Source organism: Eptatretus burgeri, chromosome 4 (assembly GCF_056783735.1).
Source record: "Eptatretus burgeri isolate ZD-2024b chromosome 4, Ebu_testis_v1, whole genome shotgun sequence".
In the NCBI taxonomy this organism is placed as follows: Eukaryota; Metazoa; Chordata; class Myxini; order Myxiniformes; family Myxinidae; genus Eptatretus; species Eptatretus burgeri.
Window position 1 is genome coordinate 76,388,707 of NC_140964.1, and position 23,344 is coordinate 76,412,050.

General features: G+C 44.2%; 2 protein-coding genes across 5 annotated transcripts in view; one reads left to right on the forward strand and one right to left on the reverse strand.

Moving 5' to 3' along the window:
- LOC147028405 (uncharacterized) overlaps positions 1-23,327 on the reverse strand; it is a 44,127-nt gene extending 20,800 nt beyond the window's left edge. For all 3 annotated transcript variants that reach the window (XM_085878769.1, XM_085878768.1, XM_085878770.1), the window contains exon 1: positions 16,290-23,327. In XM_085878769.1, the coding sequence (XP_085734895.1) occupies positions 19,619-20,788 (1,170 nt within the window). In that variant the 5' untranslated portion in view covers positions 20,789-23,327 and the 3' untranslated portion in view covers positions 16,290-19,618. The remainder of the gene's footprint in view (positions 1-16,289) is intronic.
- COA8 (cytochrome c oxidase assembly factor 8) lies at positions 124-11,387 on the forward strand. Of its 2 annotated transcripts, none has more exons than XM_085878773.1 (5): positions 124-357; positions 4,134-4,322; positions 6,630-6,693; positions 7,538-7,628; positions 10,480-11,387. In XM_085878773.1, the coding sequence occupies exons 1-5, from the start codon at positions 253-255 to the stop codon at positions 10,559-10,561; spliced, it is 531 nt and encodes a 176-aa protein (XP_085734899.1). In that variant the 5' UTR covers positions 124-252; the 3' UTR covers positions 10,562-11,387. The 2 variants fall into 2 exon arrangements, with proteins under 2 accessions (XP_085734899.1, XP_085734900.1); XM_085878774.1 differs by having other exon boundaries at positions 225-357; positions 4,149-4,322.
- Positions 23,328-23,344: the final 17 nt, after the last annotated feature.

Consider the following 23,344-nt stretch of genomic DNA (forward strand, 5'->3'; position numbering starts at 1 on the left):
AGCCCATCTCGCGCTCAATTATCGGGGAACCTGTTGTGGCGGCGTCGTCGTTACCGGAGCGGTGTAGTGGTACCGGAGCGCAGTTCGCTCTGTTTTGGACCGTTTTTGTCGGCGAAAGTACTGTGAAATCATTCATATATTTTTTGGAATGTGTGTGCACAGCGTCAAAGGATCCGAATATCGGTGAAAAAAAAAATGAGACGCCGTTGTTAATAGTAAAGCGATGAAACAACGCCCCGAACATGCTCCACCATGGCCGCACGAATTCGTGCCTTTTCGCTTTGTTTTGGGTTTCGAACTCCGCTCCGTCTCGGGAACACCTCGTCCCGTCGGTTCTCCACAAAGATGGAACACCAGGTATGCGAGTCCTCCATTTGACCGTCCGGACTCCTCACACCCCATTGGTGAAGCTCACACCACTGACACGTTGTCGGTATCTCGTTTGAACGTCAATAACGTCTCATACAGTCATTCGTCTTCCGTTTTGGAGATCCAGGCGAAGTAATGAAACGGATTGTTCATGGTACCGATTGTTTGTTGTCTGACGTATATTTATTACGTACGCAAATATGGTGAAACCCTTTACCCTTGACCCCCTTTTCCTTCATCCCCACATACGAGTCTGCGAGCCATGGCTGAGAAATACACTTTTTGATGTGACCACCCCTGCTCTACAATTTTTGACACTTAAACCATGTCAGTGATTTTTTTTTTTTAGTAAAAAAAACAAAAATTTGGGGGGTAAGGGGAAACTAAATTGACCATTCCTCCACAATGGAACACCCTATGACAACAAGTTACCGCTCATTATCTTTGTCTCGATGTATGCTACTGGTTAGTATCAAGTAGATTTCAATTGGGTGACCTTCAAGGTCAAAAGGTCAGAAAAATCGGGTCACGCCCAAAATCTGGCACTTTTATCAAAGAAATACCCTATAGATCCCCCTTCCTGTAGGATTTTATCTTTAAATACCACTTGAATCAACTTCTTGGATCCTCCTGATGTTTTTGGAGAAGCAGTATTTTGATTGAGCCACAACAGAGCAAACTATGACCGGGTCATTTCATGGTAAAGTGCAGAAACGGTGTCCATCACGCTCATGATGAGACTGAATGGATGGAATGCAATGTATGGCTTTAAAATTCACATCCAACGATAGTGTAATGATGTTGAAACGTACTAAACATAAAAAACATGCCGCGTTGAGGCTGTGCGTATTTTTTTCTGGCAGCCGAAAATGTCGAGGTATACCAAAAATAGCTGTCCCAACTCACACTTGTTGGTGTACCACCTCGATTATATCTACAAGTAACAAATCTGCTTGAAGACTTGCATATGGATATTTGTGACAACATCCGATGGAGCAAATTGTCTAAAAAGTGATTTGAAGGGATACAATGGACATTCCTGAAATAAATACAGTATATGACCCCGTCCCGTAAAATTTGTCATCTCCGTCACATTTTTTTTGACTGGGCGCCGGATGTGCACGCGCTTGGAACTATCTGCCGAGACGTGTACAAGTGTTGAACGCCCACCATATTTAATCCGTGAAGTCTACTCATCTTTCCAACAAATCGTTTGATTTTGTCTAATTTTGACAGCAAACATCATCACTGGGTAAGTATACTATAAATTTGTCAACTCCAAACGTTCAATATCTTGCTTTTGAGATAAAAAAAAAAAATTGATTGTATAAGGGGTAATGAAGTTGTAAAACTGTTTGATCCTGGTCATATCATGTATTATTGCTTCCTCCTATGATCGCTGGAGAGTGGGCACGCCTTTTTTTTTTTTCTGAAAACCATCATATCCATCATGGTCATCGCCGTCACATTTGAGGACCGTTACGGAGACGACAAATAATCGATGGAGTTCTTTTCGCATGAAATAACACCCAGCAACTGTTGTGGAGAATGTACATAGAAATGGTACTCGTTCTAAAGCGTTATGTGAATGCTGAGAGAGCTGGCCTTTGGAACTAACACCTCCTGGAGGCAAAAAACATGTTACCATACACTGTTTCGTCTGGACACAGCAAGTACGTGTCCTGTCTTCCAATATATTTGAGTGAAACGAACAGTCTTCCCAACTCAGCACCAGATGTTCACAAAGAATTTGAGGCGAGCAACTTTGCAGTCCATCAGACGGAAGGTGCATTCAATGGTGTATGGACAGACTTCGCTTTGGAGCAAACCTACAACAAAGAAGGGAAAACAAGCCTATTTAAGTGAATAACCCAATCAGAATCAGCACGGAAGAAGTATGTAAAAACACTGCCCTTCATGACAGCGGTCTCTGAGAGTGTAAAGCAGATGGTGCATCTGCAGTCTCCTGACTCAGACCACCACAAAAAAAGTGAATAAAGAAGACATGGCAAAGGTTCTTAAAATCAGAGACACTGTGACAAAGTATGAGGAATCCATTCGCTCCGACCATTGCAGCTGATAAGTTGGTCAACATTGCAACGGGAGAAATGCTCGCTTCGACGGAAGTTGTAGATTCGAAAAGACTTGGATTAGAGGCAATTGCATATGCAGGTTCCACTGATGCTGAAAAGATAATTACTCCAAAGATATTGACGTTTGCTGCACAACAGAAGCAAAGGGACAAAAAAAGGAAGACAGTGAAACGATTTGTATCTGAGGAAGGCACAGTTACCAGAGCCCTCTGCTTTACTCAGGAGCTGACTAATGAAGGTAAAACAGAGGCCTTCAGCTACGAATGGTGCGACTACCCTCCATGCCTGTTTGAACCACACATAGCTGGATACACAATGCGTAAAGGAAACAAAGCTGACTTCCTAGACACCCTCCAAAGCAAAGTCAGTGATCCATGCGAGCCAGTCAAATAACTGCCTCCCTATCCCTACCCCCATGATCAATTTAGTTTCCCCTACCCCCAAAATTTTTGTTTTTTTCGGTCATGGCCTTTTATCAAAAAAAACCTGCCCACAAAAGTTGCGCGATGGAGTTGAGGTGTTCAATAACACTTTTCAGGTGGCCAACACACCCACTGACATGGTCCAATATCAAAAATTGTATATCAGGGGTGTCGCATCAAAATCACTTTTTTGCACATTTTCACATGGTGGCTCCCAGACTATATACCCCCCCCCCACTCACACACACACACACACACACACACACACACACACACACACACACACACACACACACACAGACACACACACACAGACACAGACACAGACACAGACACACACAGTACGCATTGCAGTATTGGCTTAACGGGCCATCCGTCTATTACATAGGCATGTACAGGGGTGGGAGGTTTTTACAGGTGCGTGCAGTACTTGGTGCACACAGGCGGAGCAGGGTTAAAATCTCCCTCGTATTAGGACACGTAATTAATAGATGGACTCTGAACCATACTTCGAGAGCATCCTGTGCAATCTATCTTCTATCTATTACTAAAACTCTCATCCTGCATGTATGTATGTATGCATGCATGTTCTCGAAATACAGCCAAAATGGTACACGATAGCACAAAAATTTTAGTGCCACCTTACTCACCATTCTCCTGCGGTGTGCAATATCCAGTTTCGTTCAAATTGGGCAACGAAAAAAATTATTAAAAAATCAATTCCCGATTCAGTCAAGTACTCTTCGGGAGAATTTGATCAATGCAAACAACCTCAGCGGTATCGTTCACTGGAGCTATCTTGTTTTTTTTTCTTGTAATGATTTTTTTCATCAACCACTGCCATAACGGGAACCCAAGGGGTTCACGGGTCGTCTAGTAATTATTCAAGCTGAGATCAAACAGGTGCATGTGCTTCCAACAGAGCAGATTGCAAAATATGTTGGGAACTCGTTTTAAAAAAAAACTTGAATGGAAATCTTCATTAAAATAAAACCTTTCGCTGATCAATCGATTGTATCGTTTAACAACCTTAAACACGTCTAAAGTAAATGTGTGAAGTTTACCAAATAACAATGAATGTTACACTCCCCAAACCCTAACTCTCCTAGATGGGTTGTCTTGAGTCTAAAACTGTGCGTACATAATAATTAGATAGCCCTGAAGGTCATGTGTTAACACCTGCAAATCTTGTTTTAATTTATTTAGTTGACAGTGATGGTTATTTATAAAATACATGTTGATCCTCCAGTTTTCACCCCCAAAGGGGTCAGTGCGAGATTGGGTCGGACCTCCTGACCGCACATCCAACCTCCGGCCCGTCATTCCATACATCTCGCCAAACGAATCGGATTTGGAACGCAGTCTCCGCCACCTCCGGATGGACACCCAAGACTGGAACCAGAAGTTTTGGTCGATGCACAACAAGAGCTACGTGCGGGTAGGGCACTTCTGCTCTGAGGTCTTGTTGCGATGGTCTTGTGGGGGCCATTGCAATACGTTTGGTAGATTTGGAATCCATGTTTTATTTAATCGTAAACTTTTATACAATCTCTCGCAGTAATTACCTCTGCCACTGAAGGTGGATGGGAGGTTATGTTTTCACCCCTGTCTGTTTGTGAGCAGGATATCTCAAAAAGTTGTTGATGGATTATGACAAAACTAGGTGGATGAGTTGGTTAGGTGACTAGAACAAACTGATTCGATTTATGTCTGGATGCAGATCCGACTTATCAGTGGCATACAAAATGTAAACTGTTCAGCCTGGCAGAGGTGTGTGCTCTTCAGAGTGCTGATCTGCATTCCGTTGTGTTGAACTAATGCTGGAGAATTCCTTCTGCACCATTGTTATAGTTTGGGGTTATTTTTGAACGCTATACCCTGTGGACACTGGATGTCCAATTGTATCAAAGCAAAATGTCCCGATTCAGCTTTTTGAATTGCACGGACTCATAACCAGCAGATTTGGAGGGGTGCTCCGGCACTTGGCATTTCCATACAGCCAACTGAGTTGTCACACTGATGTCAGACCCACCCATCTTGAGCAAAGATTGAATGGATGGACTTTTTTCCAAATGCCAGCTTCACACCAACCTCCGTACAAGTCCAGCGATGATGAATGTGCAGTAGTTCTTGAACGCTATAGACATGGCCAGGATCTTGTGCAGTTCACGGTCATCCAGAACTGTCGGCTTGTGTCCTCGTCCTGCCACCTTTGGATGTTAACGCCCTCTTGCAACTGTCCAGCATGATAATGCGTGTTTTGTACATTCTTCGACAGGTCCTTGTTAACACGACCTTTCATCATGGCTACGGCACATGATGCTCGCCGTCGCTGTTTACTGATCTCCATCACGTAGCATCACCAGTTACACATTTGTATCGAAATCCTTTCATAAAGGCCAAATTGCTTTGAACCACAGAACAGCTCCACATTTTTATTTTGACTCATTTGTGGAACTGCCTTCCTGAGCTTCATAAGCGGTGCACTGGCAGCCATCTCTCATGTCCCCCCCTCCCCTATCTCTTCTCATTATGTTGCTGACCCCCATTAACCCGAACCCAACCCTCTTACTTGCAGGTTCCTGTGTTTGCTCCTCTCCCTTTCCTCTTTTTCTGTTCGTTCTTTGTCACTTTCTTTATTTTTTTTTTTGGTCTAACTGTTTCCCGCATTACTAGTACGTTGCCATTTACCCCCTGTCACCTCGCTCTTCCATGAGCCTACATCAATGATGTATGGTTCTCCAAAGCAAATTACAGGTGCCTTAAAACCTTAAACATCCTTTTGTGGCAAGCTTTTTTTTTACCGTAGGAGAGTAAACGTTTTATAAAGACGTACACCCCACTTACCTCTGAATCGAACTGCTATTCAAATGGTTCAGTGTTAAAGGCGGTTCTCGAGTGCATTTGGTTAGGACCTCGCAAGTTCTACGCAACCGCACTGACCACGTTGGCGGTTCTCGAGTGCATTTGGTTAGGACCTCACAAGTTCTACGCAACCACACGGACCACGTTTTGACCCCACTGGCCCACTGCAGGACGAAGGCCAACTCGTGTCGAGGTTGGACTTGGAATACTCGATATGCTCGCCACTTGCGGGTTGGCGAACATGAGCAGCTTTCGGAATTGAACGCCAACCAATCAGTTGAGAATTAAACGACTTTAACCAGTCAGCCTGTTGGCAGCAACACAAATTCAAAAGCGACACACTTTTTAAAAGTGGTATAATGGCACACCTTTCAATTTTCATTTCCCTTTTTATGACCTCTATCCAGATTCCACCTGTGATCGGTGAGTCAATCTGCCTCATCATAACCTCCATAACCGCTTACTCAAACCTCCGCTGGGCCAAATGGATTCCCGACCTGCTGAAGCAGGAACCTGTTGCTTGCCGTGTGTTCCTGTGGCTTTGCTGCAATCCTAACCTCTGTTTATGCGTTGTCGAATGTTGCAGTAAAGCCAAGAATTTTCCTCCTAAACATTTCCGACACATCCAAAAGGAACACAAACATTTAGCCGTGCTGCTGAGCGAGAACGCTTTTGTGTAAATTTGCAAAGTACGGCCAACTCAGAACCCTGCAGTAATATGCGACCATTTTTTCATAAATTGGAAATTGCTTTTGGGTTTTTGGTGTTTGATTGCGAAGCAGCACCTCATTCACATTAATTAATTTGTTTTTAGTCACGTTTTGACTGGCCTTTCAGCTTCTGCCTTACTCTTGTCATCACACTTATTGTGTCTCTACAGGCAAAGCAGGACTTTGAATTGAAGAAACTTGAAGAAAAAGGGCTGAGACGGTGGAATGCTGATGGTTCGTTCCTTTATCACAACATCCCTCGTGTGGAAATCTTTTGAATGAATCCTATACTTATTCTTTAACGGCTCCGATTATAATTCCTACCTTGTGGGGTCGGCTGAGAACCAGTTACGACTCCAGTCTTTCTGGAATTGACTGGTCAGCCTGTCATTTGACTGAAGTTGTTTTGTGCTGGTAAAGGATCTCGGCCTAATGTACATTCCAAACGCTGCACTCGGCAAAATTTACAATCGAAACATTACATTTGGCTTGATGTACATTCAAAATGCTCTCAGCTTTGGGGGAGTCTGTTGCAGCTTTCCATTTGTCTCTTTCGCCGATTCCTACTTGTTTGTGTGCTGTGAATGTGTTCCTGTTAAAATGGTTGGCTGGGATTTCATAAAGGGAAAGAAGGAAGAAATAAATCAGGAATGATAAGGACTACCGCAGAGAGAACTGCGAGGTTAAGGTGGTTTGGCCATGTGTTAAGCATTGAGGACAGGAATCCAGATTGTAACCAGTTCAAGGAACGTGCGGCAAAAGATTGGACAGTGTGATGCGGGAGAGAATAACATGAATGTGGTTGGTTCAAGTGAGGAAGAGTCGTGCAAAACTACTCTGGAGGAGGAAGATCTGAGTGGCTGGCCCCACTGACAAATGGAAATCCAGGTATAATGAAGAATAAGAAGAAGAAGAAGAAGAATACTGTGCACCTAGCTTGCTAAATGTATCTCTTTCTTGCAATGTAGTCGGGATGAATGTGCATGTTCAGGACGGTGTGGTCCAGGCACAATAGACCAAATATTTTTTTTACTTTGGTTTCCTTGTATCTACAGTGTATCTCTGCCTTTTGTTGCAGGGACACGAAACAGGTTGAGTGCTGATGAAATGGGAGAGTTCTTCAAGCTATTTTTGGATGCAAATTACACGAAACATCTCGAATACAACAAGTGAGTTTCAGAGTTCACCAAAACGATTCTGCGCTTGCACATTATTCTCTGAACATTGAAATTCTCGATCACTTACGAATTGGTGTTTTCCTGCACAGCAGTGTTCTTGCGTGAGCTCACTCGGGGAATTGTGTTGAAGGCGAGGATAAGCATATCTTCATGTTACACAACCAGGAACAGATGGAAGGGGGGCGGGGGGCGTTAAATCGAGATAAATACGTATAATAGATGAAATCGGAGGATGTTGATTGAGGTATAGTAACCGCCGTGGGAGGCAAGAAAACCTGATGTGTCGGTCACTAAAGAGTCTTTTTCATCCTTTTTTTTCAGTCCAGTGCAGAATGAAGGCCTCCCTTAACTCGTGTTGGGGATGTATTGGCAAACTCACAATTTTTGTGCGGTTTGTTTGTAATTTGTTGGTGTGAGAGAGTTTGTAATTTGTTCAGGGTGTCGCCGATAACTCGCCTACTCTTTATATAAAAGACATCGTGGGATCTTTCATGTCTACCACCCATCAATGTTGGCGGACAGATCCTCCAGTTTAACGTCCTTCCGAGGGACGGCACACACATTGATGCCTCACTCTGCCTGCGGAACAGCAGGATGACAGTTTATAGCTGGGTCGAGATTCAAACCCAGAGCAGACAGCTCAATGGTGAGTGCACATACCTGTCGGCTATCCTACCAGCCCTTTGTGTTGATACCCACTCCAAAAGGCTGCCTTATTATTAATTTAAAATGTATATATTTTACATGGTCTAGGCTCGTGGAAGAGCTAGGACATAGAACAGAACAGGACACCAAATAACAAAGGGAACAGCAGAAGAATGGGAAACGACAATCGCATGGCGAAGGGGGAAGGTAGGTGGAGACGGACAAACAAGAGATGCAATTAACGATGAGGGGAATGGGAGAATGCAAGCGGTGGACAATATGGCTACATAAGCAAAATTTTGGGAGGAGTGGGGGTGGTTTAACAGGTGTAGAAAAGATCATGGCTTTGGATGGGGGTTTTAAGACACCACCTGAGATGGTGGTGAACAGATGTCTGGAAGACCCGGAGGGAAGAATGAGATTGAAGAGAGTGTGGAAGGTAGTTCCACAGGTGGGAAAAGAGAGTTGTAATTGAGTGGAGTGAGCAGTGGTTCTGGATTTAGGCTGTTTCACTCGGAGGATGTTGCTGGTGGACCGTGTGCATCCTGCAGATACTTGGGGAGGACACAGCACGGAGAGGGCAGAGAAGACATCGAGACCACCGACCTGTCGGCGATGGCGAAGTGATAGGCCCAAAGACTCAGCTTAATCTGGAGAGGTTCCAATGATCTTTGAAGGCTTTGGTTTTCATGGTGTCAAACTGAGCAAGATGTGAGGCAGGGGAGCCAGCCCAGAGGGGAGAGCAGTCCTCCATCAAGCTGCAGGTGAAAGCCTTGTAGGTGGATATGAGCTCAGGTGTGCCAAGGAAGGACTTTGCACAATGGAGAATGTCCAGTCGGCATCTGGCTTTTGATGCTCTTTGAAATGTGACTTGCCCAAGAGAGATCAAGGCTGAGAGTGAGATCCAAGAGTTTGAGTGACTGTACCTCTTCAAGATGGTTGTTGAGAGATAGGAGGGTATGCGGTACGGTCCTTTCAGAGAGAGGTTGGGGGGGGGGAGGGCGGGGGAGGGCAGGGGGAGAAATTGATTGATTTTGATTTCTCAGGATTGAAAGACGTATTTCAAATGTTTGACCAGTTTGTGATTTTTGTCAAGGTGTGAGGAGAGGGAAGAGACTTCTGCCTGTCTTGTCAGAAGGATGAGGGATGTCACAGTGAAGAGTGGAATCATCAGCAAAGAGATAAAGTGGATTTTCCAGATAGTAAGTGAGATCACTGATGAATATTAGGAATAGGATGGGGCCTAGAACATTGCCTTGGGGTATTCCAGCATATTTAAATACCTTGGGGTATTTAATGTGGTTATGGGGATTTGGGACAGCATTAGTTTGTTTTTTTTAAATTCCATTTTAGTTTTTCTCTTGCCAAGTTGTGTGGACTGGTGCCACCTGTAGATCAGGTGGAACAGGAAGATTACTCCTGTGTCAGTCATTAATGAACCAGTTTGGTTTATACCGACGCTCTGTGAGTGACCTGAGTGTAGTTAAATTTCCAGATGCCAAGACTGCAAACTGAATCTATACTTGATGGATTTAAACTACTTCAAGTCAAGTTGAAAAGTAACGTGAAATAAACAATGATAAAGCAGAAAAAGAGGTTACCGTGACTTCTGCCCTTCAGTCAGAAATCATTTCCAGTTCCTAATGAAATAAACTGCGTAAAGAGAAGATACAACATGTGACCAAACGCTCGCCACAAGGGCGAATGGTGCATGCTTTGCATTGTGAAGGAAAGGAAGCTAGGGTTATGGGCGTCACAGTGAAGCTTGGCTTGGTGTCGGAATGATGGTGAGGAGTTTTGCTCCACATGCCAGGGCTGGGAATAGCACATCAGACTGCAGCCAAGTTCCACGCGTACCATTTATGGGGGGTTTTGGTGCTTCGGCAAGTTTGTTTCTGTTATCGACTGGTGCTGTGAAGACAGGTTCGTGATAATGAAGGGGCAATAGGAGAGGGAGTGGTGGGGGTTGGTGGGGAAGCAGACATAGTGACTTTGGACAATTTGTAATGGAATTGTATGAGAAGGTCATGTTACTTTGGTCTCTGATGCAGTAGACGTAAATGGCTGATATGCCAATGGAGTGGAAAACACAGACTCTATGGTGATGACACTAAACGTCCTGGCATCCATGCTCAATACTTGTGGCACTTCTTTTGTTATTGGGCTGTTGGTGTGTGTGCGTGTGCGTGCTGTGCAGGGAATGGTATCGTAGGAACTTCCTCATTACCTGCTTGATGTTCCGAGTTGTGCTGGCACAACTGGTTAGGCACGGTGGGTGATCTCAATGGAGCTGCTAAATGTCAACCAAAGATCTCAACTTTCAAAGCCCAGCAGCATCTTCACATTTGGTTAGGACCTTGCAAGATCAAACATTGCTTCTACTGAACGTCGTAGAGCTGAAGACCTATCGGGCCTCTGACTGTGCTTGTGCAAGACAAATGGCTCTGAGCCAAAATATTTAGCCATGTGGTTCCATGGAGACAAGTTAACTTCAGCGGAGTCATGGAGTCCAATCACCAAATTGACAGGGCATTGTTTTTACAGAACAGATGGTGATCTGTTGTGGTCCACAGGTCCAAATCACAGATGGCTACACAGTCACAGAAGAAACGTTTTTGGTTTGCATAAGATTTGCTTGCACTCTGTCTGCATTGCTCTTGCGAGCACGTTACTCGCCGTGTGGCTTTCCCGGAGGCCTCGAGTTTCACTTTGTGTGCGAAGAAGCCTCATGGAGAGCAAGCAGCTGACTTAAGGCATTTCTGTTTGCACCTGTCGCTTTATATCCTTTGCCCTTTTGCGCACTCACGTCCACCTTGTTCTCGGCAGCACTCGCACTTCCCTTACAATTAATTGTGGGAACTTTTTCTGATGCCAATGTTCTGCATTGTTTAAAGTCATTTGATTTATATTGTTTACTTGACAATTGAGTTGTTTGTTGCCAAAAAAAAGTGACTGGTTGAATTTTTTATCTCAGCTTCAGGTGGTATATCAGAATTTGCGTTCTTCAGAGTCGAACTGCAGGACCTCATAATAACAATGAGGTCACATTTACGTGGTATGACACATCACTATTGTGGTACGTTCAATATATTTGAAGTTCTCTTGCATCTGATTTGAGACCTTATTTACGAATCACCCTTTAGCTGCTGTGGTGACATAAATTTGTGCTCCATGACTGCTGAGTAAATGCAAACGAGCATGTATTGCCTCATCCGTCAATGGGTGGGCAATTCATGATGTGCTGCTCGCCTTTTGGGTATATAAATGGTAAGACCCCCTATATATTCCGAAAGGAGGTTCAGCCCAAGCAGATGATTTTTTTTTTTCATGCATTGTGTTCTGGTGATGAACTCTAATTAGGGTGAAACATGTCTGCTGCGATGCTATTTTTTTTCTGCTTGTGGTATCTTGAAGTGTTGCCTATAATGCCTACTCAAGGAGTTGCAGGAAAACGCAACATGAGGCAGTGTACTCCGTGAATGGATAAATCAAAGAGAATCGTCGTCGAGCGGATAACGTGGCTCTCCCCCCCCCCCACCCCCAATTCCGAGATTGACATCCTACCAGTCTCGTAAAACAAATTTACCACTTTTATACCTTCCTGAGGGATTTCCCAAAACACAATGGGTGAGCAGCACATCATGAGAATCAGGCGGCACGTAGCCTTGAGAAATAACACGTTTTATTGAAGAAAAAAAACACAACACAACACGAACGGAGAATCCTGAGGTGACCGACAGACAGACATGAATTAATAAATAAACTACAGCAGCACTTGGGAGAGCGCATCGTCTCGTAGCTTTATTGATCGATTATTACAATACTTAGCAACCACGTTTGTGCACATTAAGGCTAAATTGCATCAATTAAGATGAATATTAATTAAACAAAAAAAAACTATATTCCTCAAGGCTCGTCGCTCAAATGTATAAAGTTTCGGATCGATCTGTTAGGAGGATCTGGCGAAGAAGATTTTTTTAAACGTTTTTATTTTCAATCCAATGTGTCTGCCAGACCATGTGAACAATGACTTCATAAATTTAATTCTTCACTCTCATCAAGTCGTAGGTCAGACATATGAAGTTTCAGATTTTTAGGATAAGGATTTCAATTTCACCGATGACATCATTCGTGTCACCCGATATATCCTGTGGGGGAGTTGATGACACATGCCAAGTTTCAATTGTTTTTGTTAAGCAGTTTTGGAGATGTCCAATTTTTTTTTTTCCTTATGGCTGCCATGCCGTGTGACATATGATGTCATATGCATCAACAAAATATTCTCCTTGGGGAGTACTTTGAATGTTTAAAGTTTCGCATCAATCGAACAAGGGGTCACAGAGAAAAAAGAATTCAAAGCGAAAATATATAGATGTGGATACAGACACAGACAAGGGCGTCACAATAGTCTTGCAACCCCTTCGGGCAAGACTAATAAATGCACACAGTAAAATGAAAGGCACTTGATACAGAAAAGTAGACTTAGGGTGTCACAAGCAAACACCCATTTGCTCACAACTAGTGAGCCTGTTGCTCCGTTGGACCAAACTTTCATTGGTCTTCATGGCCTTGTAGCATACCCGCCTGCTATACTGCTTGAGCATTAGTTTGCCTTTCACCAAGCCCAGATGTGCTTGAGCCAGTGCGGGGATTCTATGTTCGTTATTATTGTTATTGCCATATGATAGTACTATTCTTATTCTTGTAAATATTATTAGTATTAATTAATATATGCTTTGTTACAATGTTATAATTTTTGTTATTTATTTTGAAATTTGCCATGCCGTGGTGGGATGCTTTATATACCTAAACATGCCGTGCGTTTAAAACATGGGAATTCAAACGCATTTTTGGTAGTTAATTAGCCTAATCAACTCAGGAGGTCATGGAGATCATTTTGGTGTATCACATGCCACATCAGACCGTTCCAGTAGAACTCAAAGCTTGGTGTTGGGGTGGCGGCTTGGGATCCTCGGGTCCTGAGTTCAAGCCCCGTCGGCTGCTGAATTAATACGCCAGGGGGTTGACTCAGCCTGTCATCCTTCCGAGGTCGGCAAAATGAGTACGAGTGCGTACTGGTGGAGGGGCACTGCATCAGCGAAAGTCGTGCTTCCAAGAAATGATAGCTACCCTGGCAGCTAAGCTGCCATATGCAAGAAGAAGTAGAACTCAAAAAACATGCCACACACCTGTACAAACACATCTCATCCATTTATAGTCGTCCTAGTCTTAGGGGTCCTTCTGGGTGTTTTGGGGCATCAGGATGTGATGGGTATTTTGAGTCTTTTAAGGGTATTTTGGGGTCTTAAGGATCTTGTGGGTTTTAAAGGGTCTCAGCAGTCTTAAGGGTCAAAAGGTACATTTCGATAGTATGTAATTAATAGACACAAAAACCATGACACACAAACACACAACTCATCTATTTATAGGAAATGGGGTGGTTAGGCAAGGTCTTTAAGGATATGGGATGAAAATAGGCTCCAATGCAACCAGCACGGATCACCCCACAAGCAGGGCGAAGAAAGAAAGAAAAAGAAAGCGGAGCAAGCCCTGGCTCATGGCTCCAACTCCGATGGGCTTTTTCCAACTCTCAACTGTAATTGACTGCCTGCCCCTATTTGTGGCCCTTTTATCACCCCTCCCCCGCATCATGCGGACCGGCTGGCATCGCAGCACCTCTTGAACCATCGTAGGCCGTGGAAAAATTAAAAAAGCCACACACGAAAATATCCAAAAACATTTTCTCTCACCCCATCATCACCTTGTATGGGTGCCTTGCCTGGTCCACAGCGAGGTCTACTTTACCAATTAGACTCTCCGATCTCATCCCTATATGGTCTACTATGCCGTCTCTCATGGAATACATAAAACAGGAAAACTTAATTCGAACAGATCCCTGGTTACAGACAACGTTCTAACCTACGCAAACACATGGGCCACGTTAACTTATCATGCTACCTAATTTGTACCCCCTCCAATGTAACACAGCGAGTTAACCCCCTCCCTCCCTTTTCAACCTTAGTCTCCCAACAACGTCACTCAACAGGGCCAAGATCCAAGCATTAGCACTTGTACATTCACACTCTAATTATATTACCCATTAAATCAGGTGAGGCCGCATCTGCCTTTCCTAACTAATCTCTATGTACTACCCCTTATTGCAAAAATTCACAATTAGAACTTGTATTTATCTATGCTACAAGAGAAATGTGTTGCCATTTTTCTCAGAGATGGCCAAACGGATCTTCATCTAACTTGTTCAGAGGTTCATCGGTGAGTGCCGGGGAGTGGTTTAGGAAAAAAAACATTGTTTGAAAACTTTTGAAAAAAAAAAAACAGTTGGATTTTTTTTTATTTCTTTTTGAAATCACTCGATCATGCCAAAGCCTTTGTAGCTTTGTGAAAGGTAATGTTAAATAATCCCCAACCCCCTTCCTTAGTGGGTATAGGGAAGTGTTTTAGGCCCACACAAAAAATGGAAAAAAAATTGGATTTCTTCAAAATGCCAAGAGGATTAGAACAGCACCGGGCAAAGCTGGGTACCCCTTCTAGTTTACAATAAAAAATAAAAATAAAAATAAAAACTTTCTTCCACCGCCATCATCATTATGTTCATCACATTATCCGAGGGTAGGGAGAGAAGATGGTACACAACACAAACAGGCCTACCTTAATGACGATTTAACTTTTCTAAACATAAACCTCATCTAACACGGAACTCTTGAAATGATGTAATCTGACCCTGAATTCTCGGTGTGCATGCTTCTGCACAACAAAAGAGTTGGAGAACTTTCCCAGCTTACCGAAAGAGCTGAGATCTTGTAGCTGCCCGTAATGCGCCAATGCAAGGCCACAAGGATCGTAGACGGGTACATCCTACCTAAACCCTCGATAATTCCAGCCAGTGAGTGGACTTTGAACCTTGCTGGAGTGCCTCATGTGAACATGGCAGGCTATGTGATTTATTTCATGGAAGTCTGCAATTGAAAAGATGATGCCATTCATCATGAGCAAGAAAATAATGCCGACCAACTCTTCGACCAAGACCATCTTCATGACATGAAAATATACAAATCTTGTGCCAGCTATATTTACGTGGGAACAAGATGTACCAGGCAGACTTCCCTGAGGGAGACACAGTATCTGGTTGGGGTGCTTCTGAACACTGATGGTAAAGTCATATTATATCTGTGGCTTGTGAATGTGCAGGGTAAGTTGGATGGGGTGGGTAAGGGAAAGGAGGGGAGTTATGGGAGCTGTGAGGGCTGTTATAAATATATTGTGTGTTTGTTTCTGGGACCACAAGAGAAATTGGACAAGATTTTTGTATTAACTGCTAAAAGGAGGTGTGTGCATGCGCGCCACTCGCTTGTATTAACATCCACGGATATTTCTCGTGTTTTATACATTTCCGTGAGTCTGATTTGCATCCAGGAACACAAGTTAGGTTACCCATACTGAAGTTTCATTTAACCATTCTGAACTCTCGTTTAAATGTTGAAAATTGCATTAAAAATCCTTTTTGACTTACATATTTCAAACAAGCAACAGCAGCTTAAACGTACCCCAGTTAGTGGAAGTGACTCACTGAAAACTCGCACACAGTGCATGTGTGAAAGACCTCATTAGCATTAATACGTCACTTTGAAAGTCCCATATTGACCATGTCCTGAGTGTATGTCAATTGCTCCATGAGCCAGTCAGCTGAACCAAAACCCAACAATTTCACGGGCTGTACATACCCACCAGAGCACGTTGGAGTTGTACGTGTCTGGTGGTGACCTAGTGGATCATTCAAACAGCACACAACATTTCAACTGATAACATTTCCGTCTTTGCAAAGTCATGTCCTCACAATTATCTGGAAGGTGTATTAACTGGGCAGCCTGGGAGGCCCTACAATGAGGCAGTGGGGGTGTGGCAGTGTGTGGTACACACAGTGCATAACAAAGTCCCATCTCGAGGGAGATTCCAGGATCCCCATCCAGTTCGCACCCCAGCACTCACCAGCTCCTTTTTTGCTACATCGTCACTGGAAGCGGTCACCCATTGGCCTTCGATGGTCACCAGCGATCCTCCTGCTCCATGACCGACCAATCCTGACCCTCCTCCCGGTGGACCTCACTCCTGGTCACCTGCTGTGGCGAGGCATGGCAGAGTTCTACCTTCCTTGCTCTCCTTAAGAGCCTGATTTACCTGCGGACATGCACAACTTCCCGACCCACAAACCTTACACACAATGCTCCATCTCCGGCTGCCATTCATTTTGCTTCACCTGCCATTCGTACCTCCCATTCGATGGAAATGGCCTGCTCACACACAAAATTCCAAATTAAGAAATGTTAACCTTTGTAGCACAGGGTACATTCCTACATCTTACCCCCTACCACTCGGTCCATGTATTGGCTCGAATGGCCACTCTTGCCCATCACCCATACCAATTCCCCAACTCACCTGCATACCCCCAAAGCAAAGCATGGGGAGTCGTGGCAGTTGGAAAAGGTAAATTTTGTGTCATTCCAATTTGTCTTTGAGAAGGTTGGTGAATAGCAGCAATGCTTGGTGCAGCCATTCTTCTTCTTCTTCTTCATCATGCCAATCAATCCCAGGGTCCTCTTCCCAAACTTGAGGTCCCATTAATCACAGCAGACTGTAGAAGGTTATGCCGGCCCCTCTGGGCCTTACACAATCATGCTGTCAATTTAGCGACATAACATTCCACAGATTCTCCGGTTGGTTGTCCGATGGCATTACTAGTCCCTGCAGTTGACCTGCATCCATTAACCAGTCCAGCATGATGGGTTGCCACATACTGGGCAATGCCAGAGCCTCAGGTAGATGCTGCTGGACTGCATATCCTGGCAGTCACCTCCTCAGGTCCTCACTGGCCTTAGGCGATGCTGCCACCAAGCCATGGTCGCACAACATCCCGCCATAGTGGTCCTCACGTCACACCATTGCAGATGTCCAGGAGTGACCACCTCGGTCCCCCGGAGGTCTTACCCCCTCCAGGGTCCTGCAACCCCACTGTGTTTTAAAAGTCACAAACAGGATGCAGACACATTCAAAACCATTGAACTGTTCCCCCTCCGTCCTCACCTTGCCTTGTTCACAGAGAAGACACATACAAATTACACTTTCGATCCTATCTAATCCCTATGTCAACTGTACTGCCTCTCATGGCAGACAGAAAACAGGACAATTTCACTCGAACAGATCCCTGGTTATGGACGGTGTTCTTACCTCTGTGGGCACAGGGACCACATTTACTTAACATGCTGCCTAATCCGTACTCCTCCAATGTAACTATATATATATATATATATATATATATATATATATATATATATATATATATATATATATATATGTACAGAGAGAGAGAGGGAGAATGAATGAAAGAGTTGAATGACTGCATAATGTGGACAAAGGCAAAAGATAGTTTTCATTATGTTCTCATTTTCCTGTAATAATGGCAACATACGTGTAAGGAATAGAAAGTTAAAAACCAAAGCTCCAAAGGTTTTCCCCTTTTGTAAATGGAAAGGGAATTAATTAAATGAAAAATCACTCAAAGTGACGACTTGGCAAAACGGAACGGCACTTGATAAAGCACAAACCGCTGCCAGGCTGAACAGTTTAAATTTTGTATCCCACTGATAGGCCGGATCTGAATCCAGACTTCAATCAAAATTGAATTGGGTTGTTCTTGTCACCGAACTAACTCATCCACCAAGTTTTGTCACAAGTCATCCACAACTTTTTGAGATATCATGCTATACATAGTTTTTGGCCCCATCTCTCAATGGTGAAGAATCACGAAAAAAAAATTCTCATATCCGGATTCGAATCTCCACCAAAATTGAACCGATTTGTCCCTGTCACACACCCAACCTTGTCCACCAAGTTTCGTGTGAATCCGTCCATAACCTTTTGAGATATTGTGCTATGTATTGTTTTTGGTCCGATCTCTCAATGGTGAAGAATCACTTTAAGAATTCTCAGATCGGGATTCGGATCTGGATCTTCACCAAAATTAAGCTTTGCTGTTCTTGGCCGGTCACCTACACACGGAAAAATTTTCAGAACAATTGCTTGAAAACTGTGGCTAAAAATCGTATGACAGACAGACAGACAGACACAGACAAACGCGACAGACCAACATACTTGGCAAAAATATATTTTTACCACGTAGACGACCAACAAACAGGAAACTTGTGATTTTATGATTTTCGAACAATACTGCAGTGATGGAGGGGATCTTCAGAGCAAAATGAACACAAATTAAACAAGGGATGGAGATGGATGTGTAGAAATGTGGGATCGAGGTGGGATTGAGGTGGGTATGTGGGATCGAGGTGGAAGTGTGGGATCGAGGTGGGAGTGAGGGATCGAGGTGGAAGTGTGGGATCAAGGTGGAAGTGTGGGATCAAGGTGGAAGTGTGGGATCGAGGTGGAAGTGTGGGATCGAGGTGGAAGTGTGGGATCGAGGTGGAAGTGTGGGATCGAGGTGGAAGTATGGGATCGAGGTGGAAGTGTGGGATCGAGGTGGAAGTGTGGGATCGAGGTGGAAATGTCGGATCGAGCTGGAAATGTCGGATCGAGGTGCAAATGTCGGATCGAGGTGGAAATGTTGGATCGAGGTGGAAAAGTGGGATCGAGATGGATATATGGCATGGAGGTGGAAATGTGGGATGGAGGTGGAAATGTGGGATGGAGGTGGAAATGTGGGATGGAGGTGGAAATATGGGATGGAGGTGGAAATGTGGGGTGGAGGCAGAAATGTGGGATCGAGGTGGGTATGTGCGATAGAGGTGGAAATGTAGAAATGTGGGATGGAGGTGGGTATGTGGGATCGAGGTGGAAATGTGTGATCGAGGTGAAAATGTAGGATCGAGATGGATATCTCTCTCTATCGAGTGCAGCCTGTGGCTGCTGGTTGCATCATTGGTTGAGATGCGGCTGTGCCGCTGATGCAGTGCCCCTCTACCAGCACACACACTGGAACTGGTACTCATTTCGCTGACCTCGGAAGGATGATAGGCTGAGTCAACCTCCTGGTGTATTAATTCAGTGGCCGACGGGGCTTTAACTCAGGACCCTAGGATCCCAAGCCACCACCCTAACCATTAAGCCAACACAAGGCTTGAGATGGATATGTGTGATCGAGGTGGAAATGTGGGATTGAGGTGGAAATGTGGGATTGAGGTGGAAATGTGGGATCGAGGTGGAAATGTGTGATCAAGGTGAAAATGTGGGATGGAGGTGGAAATGTGGGATTGAGGTGGAAATGTGGGATTGAGGTGGAAATGTGGGATCGAGGTGGAAATGTGTGATCAAGGTGAAAATGTGGGATTGAGATGGATATCTGGGATCGAGGTAGAAATGTGGGATCGAGGTGGAAATGTGGGATCGAGGTGGAAATGTGTGATCGAGGTGAAAATGTGGGATCGAGGTAGAAATGTGGGATCGAGGTAGAAATGTGGGATCGAGGTGGAAATGTGGGATTGAGGTGGAAATGTGGGATCGAGGTGGAAATGTGTGATCAAGGTGAAAATGTGGGATGGAGGTGGAAATGTGGGATTGAGGTGGAAATGTGGGATCGAGGTGGAAATGTGGGATCGAGGTGGAAATGTGTGATCAAGGTGAAAATGTGGGATTGAGATGGATATCTGGGATCGAGGTAGAAATGTGGGATCGAGGTGGAAATGTGGGATCGAGGTGGAAATGTGTGATCGAGGTGAAAATGTGGGATCGAGGTAGAAATGTGGGATCGAGGTAGAAATGTGGGATCGAGGTGGAAATGTGGGATCGAAGTGGAAATGTGGGATCGAGGTGAAATATGAGATTGAGGTGGGTATGTGGGAATGTGGGATGCTGGTGGAAATTTGGGATTGAGATGGATATCTGGGATCAAGGTAGAAATGTGAGATTGAGGTGGAAATGTGGGATCGAGATGGATGTATGGCATCGAGGTGGAAATGTGGGATGGAGACGGAAATGTGGGATGGAGACGGAAATGTGGGATGGAGACGGAAATGTGGGATGAAGACGGAATGTGGGATCGAAGTAACAATGTGGAATCGAAGTAACAATGTGGGATCGAGATGGATATCTGGGATCGAGGTAGAAATGTGGGATCGGGGTGGAAATGTGGGATCGAGGTGAAATATGAGATTGAGGTGGGTATGTGGGTATGTGGGATCCTGGTGGAAATTCAGGATCTCGGTGGAAATTTGGGATTGAGATGGATATCTGGGATCAAGGTGGAAATGTGAGATCGAGGTGGAAATGTGGGATCGAGATGGATGTATGGCATTGAGGTGGAAATGTGGGATGGAGACGGAAATGTGGGATGGAGACAGAAATGTGGGATGTAGACAGAAATGTGGGATGTAGACGGAAATGTGGGATGGAGACGGAAATGTGGGATGGAGGTGGAAATGTGGGATCGAGGAAGAAATGTGGATCGAGGTGGGTATGGGATAGAGATGGAAATGTGTCATCGAGATGGATGTATGGCATCGAGGTGGAAATGTGTGATCGAAGTAACAATGTGAGATCGAGATGGATATATGGGATCGAGGTGGAAATGTGGAATCGAGGTGGGTATGTGGGATAGAGGTGGAAATGTGGGATGCAGGTGGAAATGTGGGATCAAGATGGAAATGTGGGATGGAAGTGGAATGTGTGATCGAGATAGAAATGTGGGATCGAGGTGGAAATGTAGGATCGAGGTGGGATTGAGGTGGAAATGTCGGATCGAGGTGGAAATGTGGGATTGAGGTGGGGATTTGGGATCGAGGTGGAAATGTGGGATCAAAGTGGGTATGTGGGATAGAAGGGGAAATGCATGGTTATGGTTAGAAATCCCAATGGATGTGGAAAAGTGGGATAGAGGGAGTTTTATGACATTAAAATGGAAATGCGGGATCGAAGTGGAACTATAATGGTACAGAGCTGGTAGCGCGGGATAAAAGTACATTCACGGGAAAGAGATAGATTCACATGATCGAGGCAGAAAAGCGGGAGTGAGGTAGAAATGTGGGATAAAAATTGTCAAGGCGGGATCGAGGTGGAGTCGCGGGATCCAATGAATGACTTTTTGGGGGAGACTCAATTTCAATAAAAATGGCGATAAATACTTTTCAAAGCTTTTTTGTTTGTTTTGTTGAACGTTTTTGTTTTTCACCCTGATCTCTAGAACATACAAAAAGTTCAGGTTGAAATGACCGCCTCCAAACCACGTTTCCCCATAACGTAATGAGCAGAAGTGAATCATGAACCCCTCTTTATGGAGCCCTGTCTCGGACCACGCGTAGGACCGGATGAAACCTTTACGTTGATCGTTGAGTTAATGAGGCGGTTTCTTGGCAAGGACCTCAAACTGGATCGCGTTTCGTGTTTCTGAACCCTCCCAGTTGGATCCGTTTAGACTGACACATCCTCAACACCTGCAACTGAGAGGAGGTCAATGCGGAAACGGTGAATACAAATGGTAATGAAATCGTGATCATTAATTAAAGGGTCCTTGCAAGATATAATTAATGATCGTTTGGTTGAAATTTCATTTCATTCACACTTTGATTACTTTGCTTTCACAAAACTTTACACCATCTGGTGGAACTCTTAATTAAAATCAGTAAGAACCTGGTCCCTTTTCCCGTATGCCTGGTGTTGGCTTAATGATTAGAGTGGTGGGCTTTGGATCCTAGGGTCCTGAGTTCAAATCCCGCTCATCTGTTGAATTTATACCAGGTGGGGTTAACTCGACCTGTCATCCTTCCGAGGTTGGCAAAATGAGTGCCAGCATGCTGGTATACTGTGTCGGAGTAGCGACCCGTCTAGGATTGTGCCCAATAGCCAAGGAGACTGTTTCAGTAGCACCAATGCTCTGCACAGAGTATGGTCCAATCTCCTCCTCCTTATACCATCTGGTGGTACTCTTAATTTGGATCACTGACAACCTGGTTACTTATACTGTCTGGTGGAACTCTTAATTAGGATCACTGACAACCTGGTTACTTATACTGTCTGGTGGAACTCTTAATTAGGATCACTAAGAACCTGGTTACTTATACCATCCTGTGGAACTCTTAATTGGGATAACTAAGAACCTGGTTACTTATACCGTCTGTCTGGTGGAACTCTTAATTAGGATCAGTCAGAACCTCGTTACTTATACCATCTAGTGGAACTCTTAATTAGGATCAGTAAGAACCTGGTTACGTTTATCGTCTGTCTGGTGGAACTCTTAATTGGGATCACTCAGAACCTGGTTACTTATACCGTCTGGTGGAACTCTTAATTAGGATCACGAGGAACCAGGCGACATACCTTCTGGTGGAACTTAATTAGGATCACTAAGAACCTGGTTACTTAAACCATCTGGTGGATCTCTTAATTAGGATCACAAGGAACCTGGTTACTTCTACCAATTGGTGGAACTCTTAATTAGGATCATTAAGAACCTGGTCCCTCATACCGTCTGGTGGAACTATTAATTAGGATCACTAAGAACCTGGTTACTTACACCATCTAGTGGAACTCTTAATTAGGATCAGTAAGAAACTGGTTACGTATATCGTCTGTCTGGTGGAACTCTTAATTGGGATCACTCAGAACCTGGTTTCTTGTATCATCTGGTGGAACTCATAATTGGGATCACGAATAACCTGGTTACTTATACCGTCTGGTGGAACTATAAATTTGGATCACGAGGAACCTGGTGACTTGTACCATCTGGTGGATCTCTCTTATCTGGTGGATCGATCTCTTAATTAGGATCACAAGGAACCTGGTTACTTATACCATCTGGTGGAACTCTTAATTAGGATCATTAAGAACCTGGTCCCTTATACCGTCTGTTGGAACTATTATTTAGGATCACTAAGAACCTGGTTACTTACACCATCTGATGGAACTCTTAATTAGGATCACTGAGAACCTGGTTACGTATATCGTCTATCTGGTGGAACTCTTACATAGCATCAGTAATAACCTGGTTACTTATATCATCTGTCTGGTAGAATTGTTCGGCACACAAAGTACCTGGTTGGTCC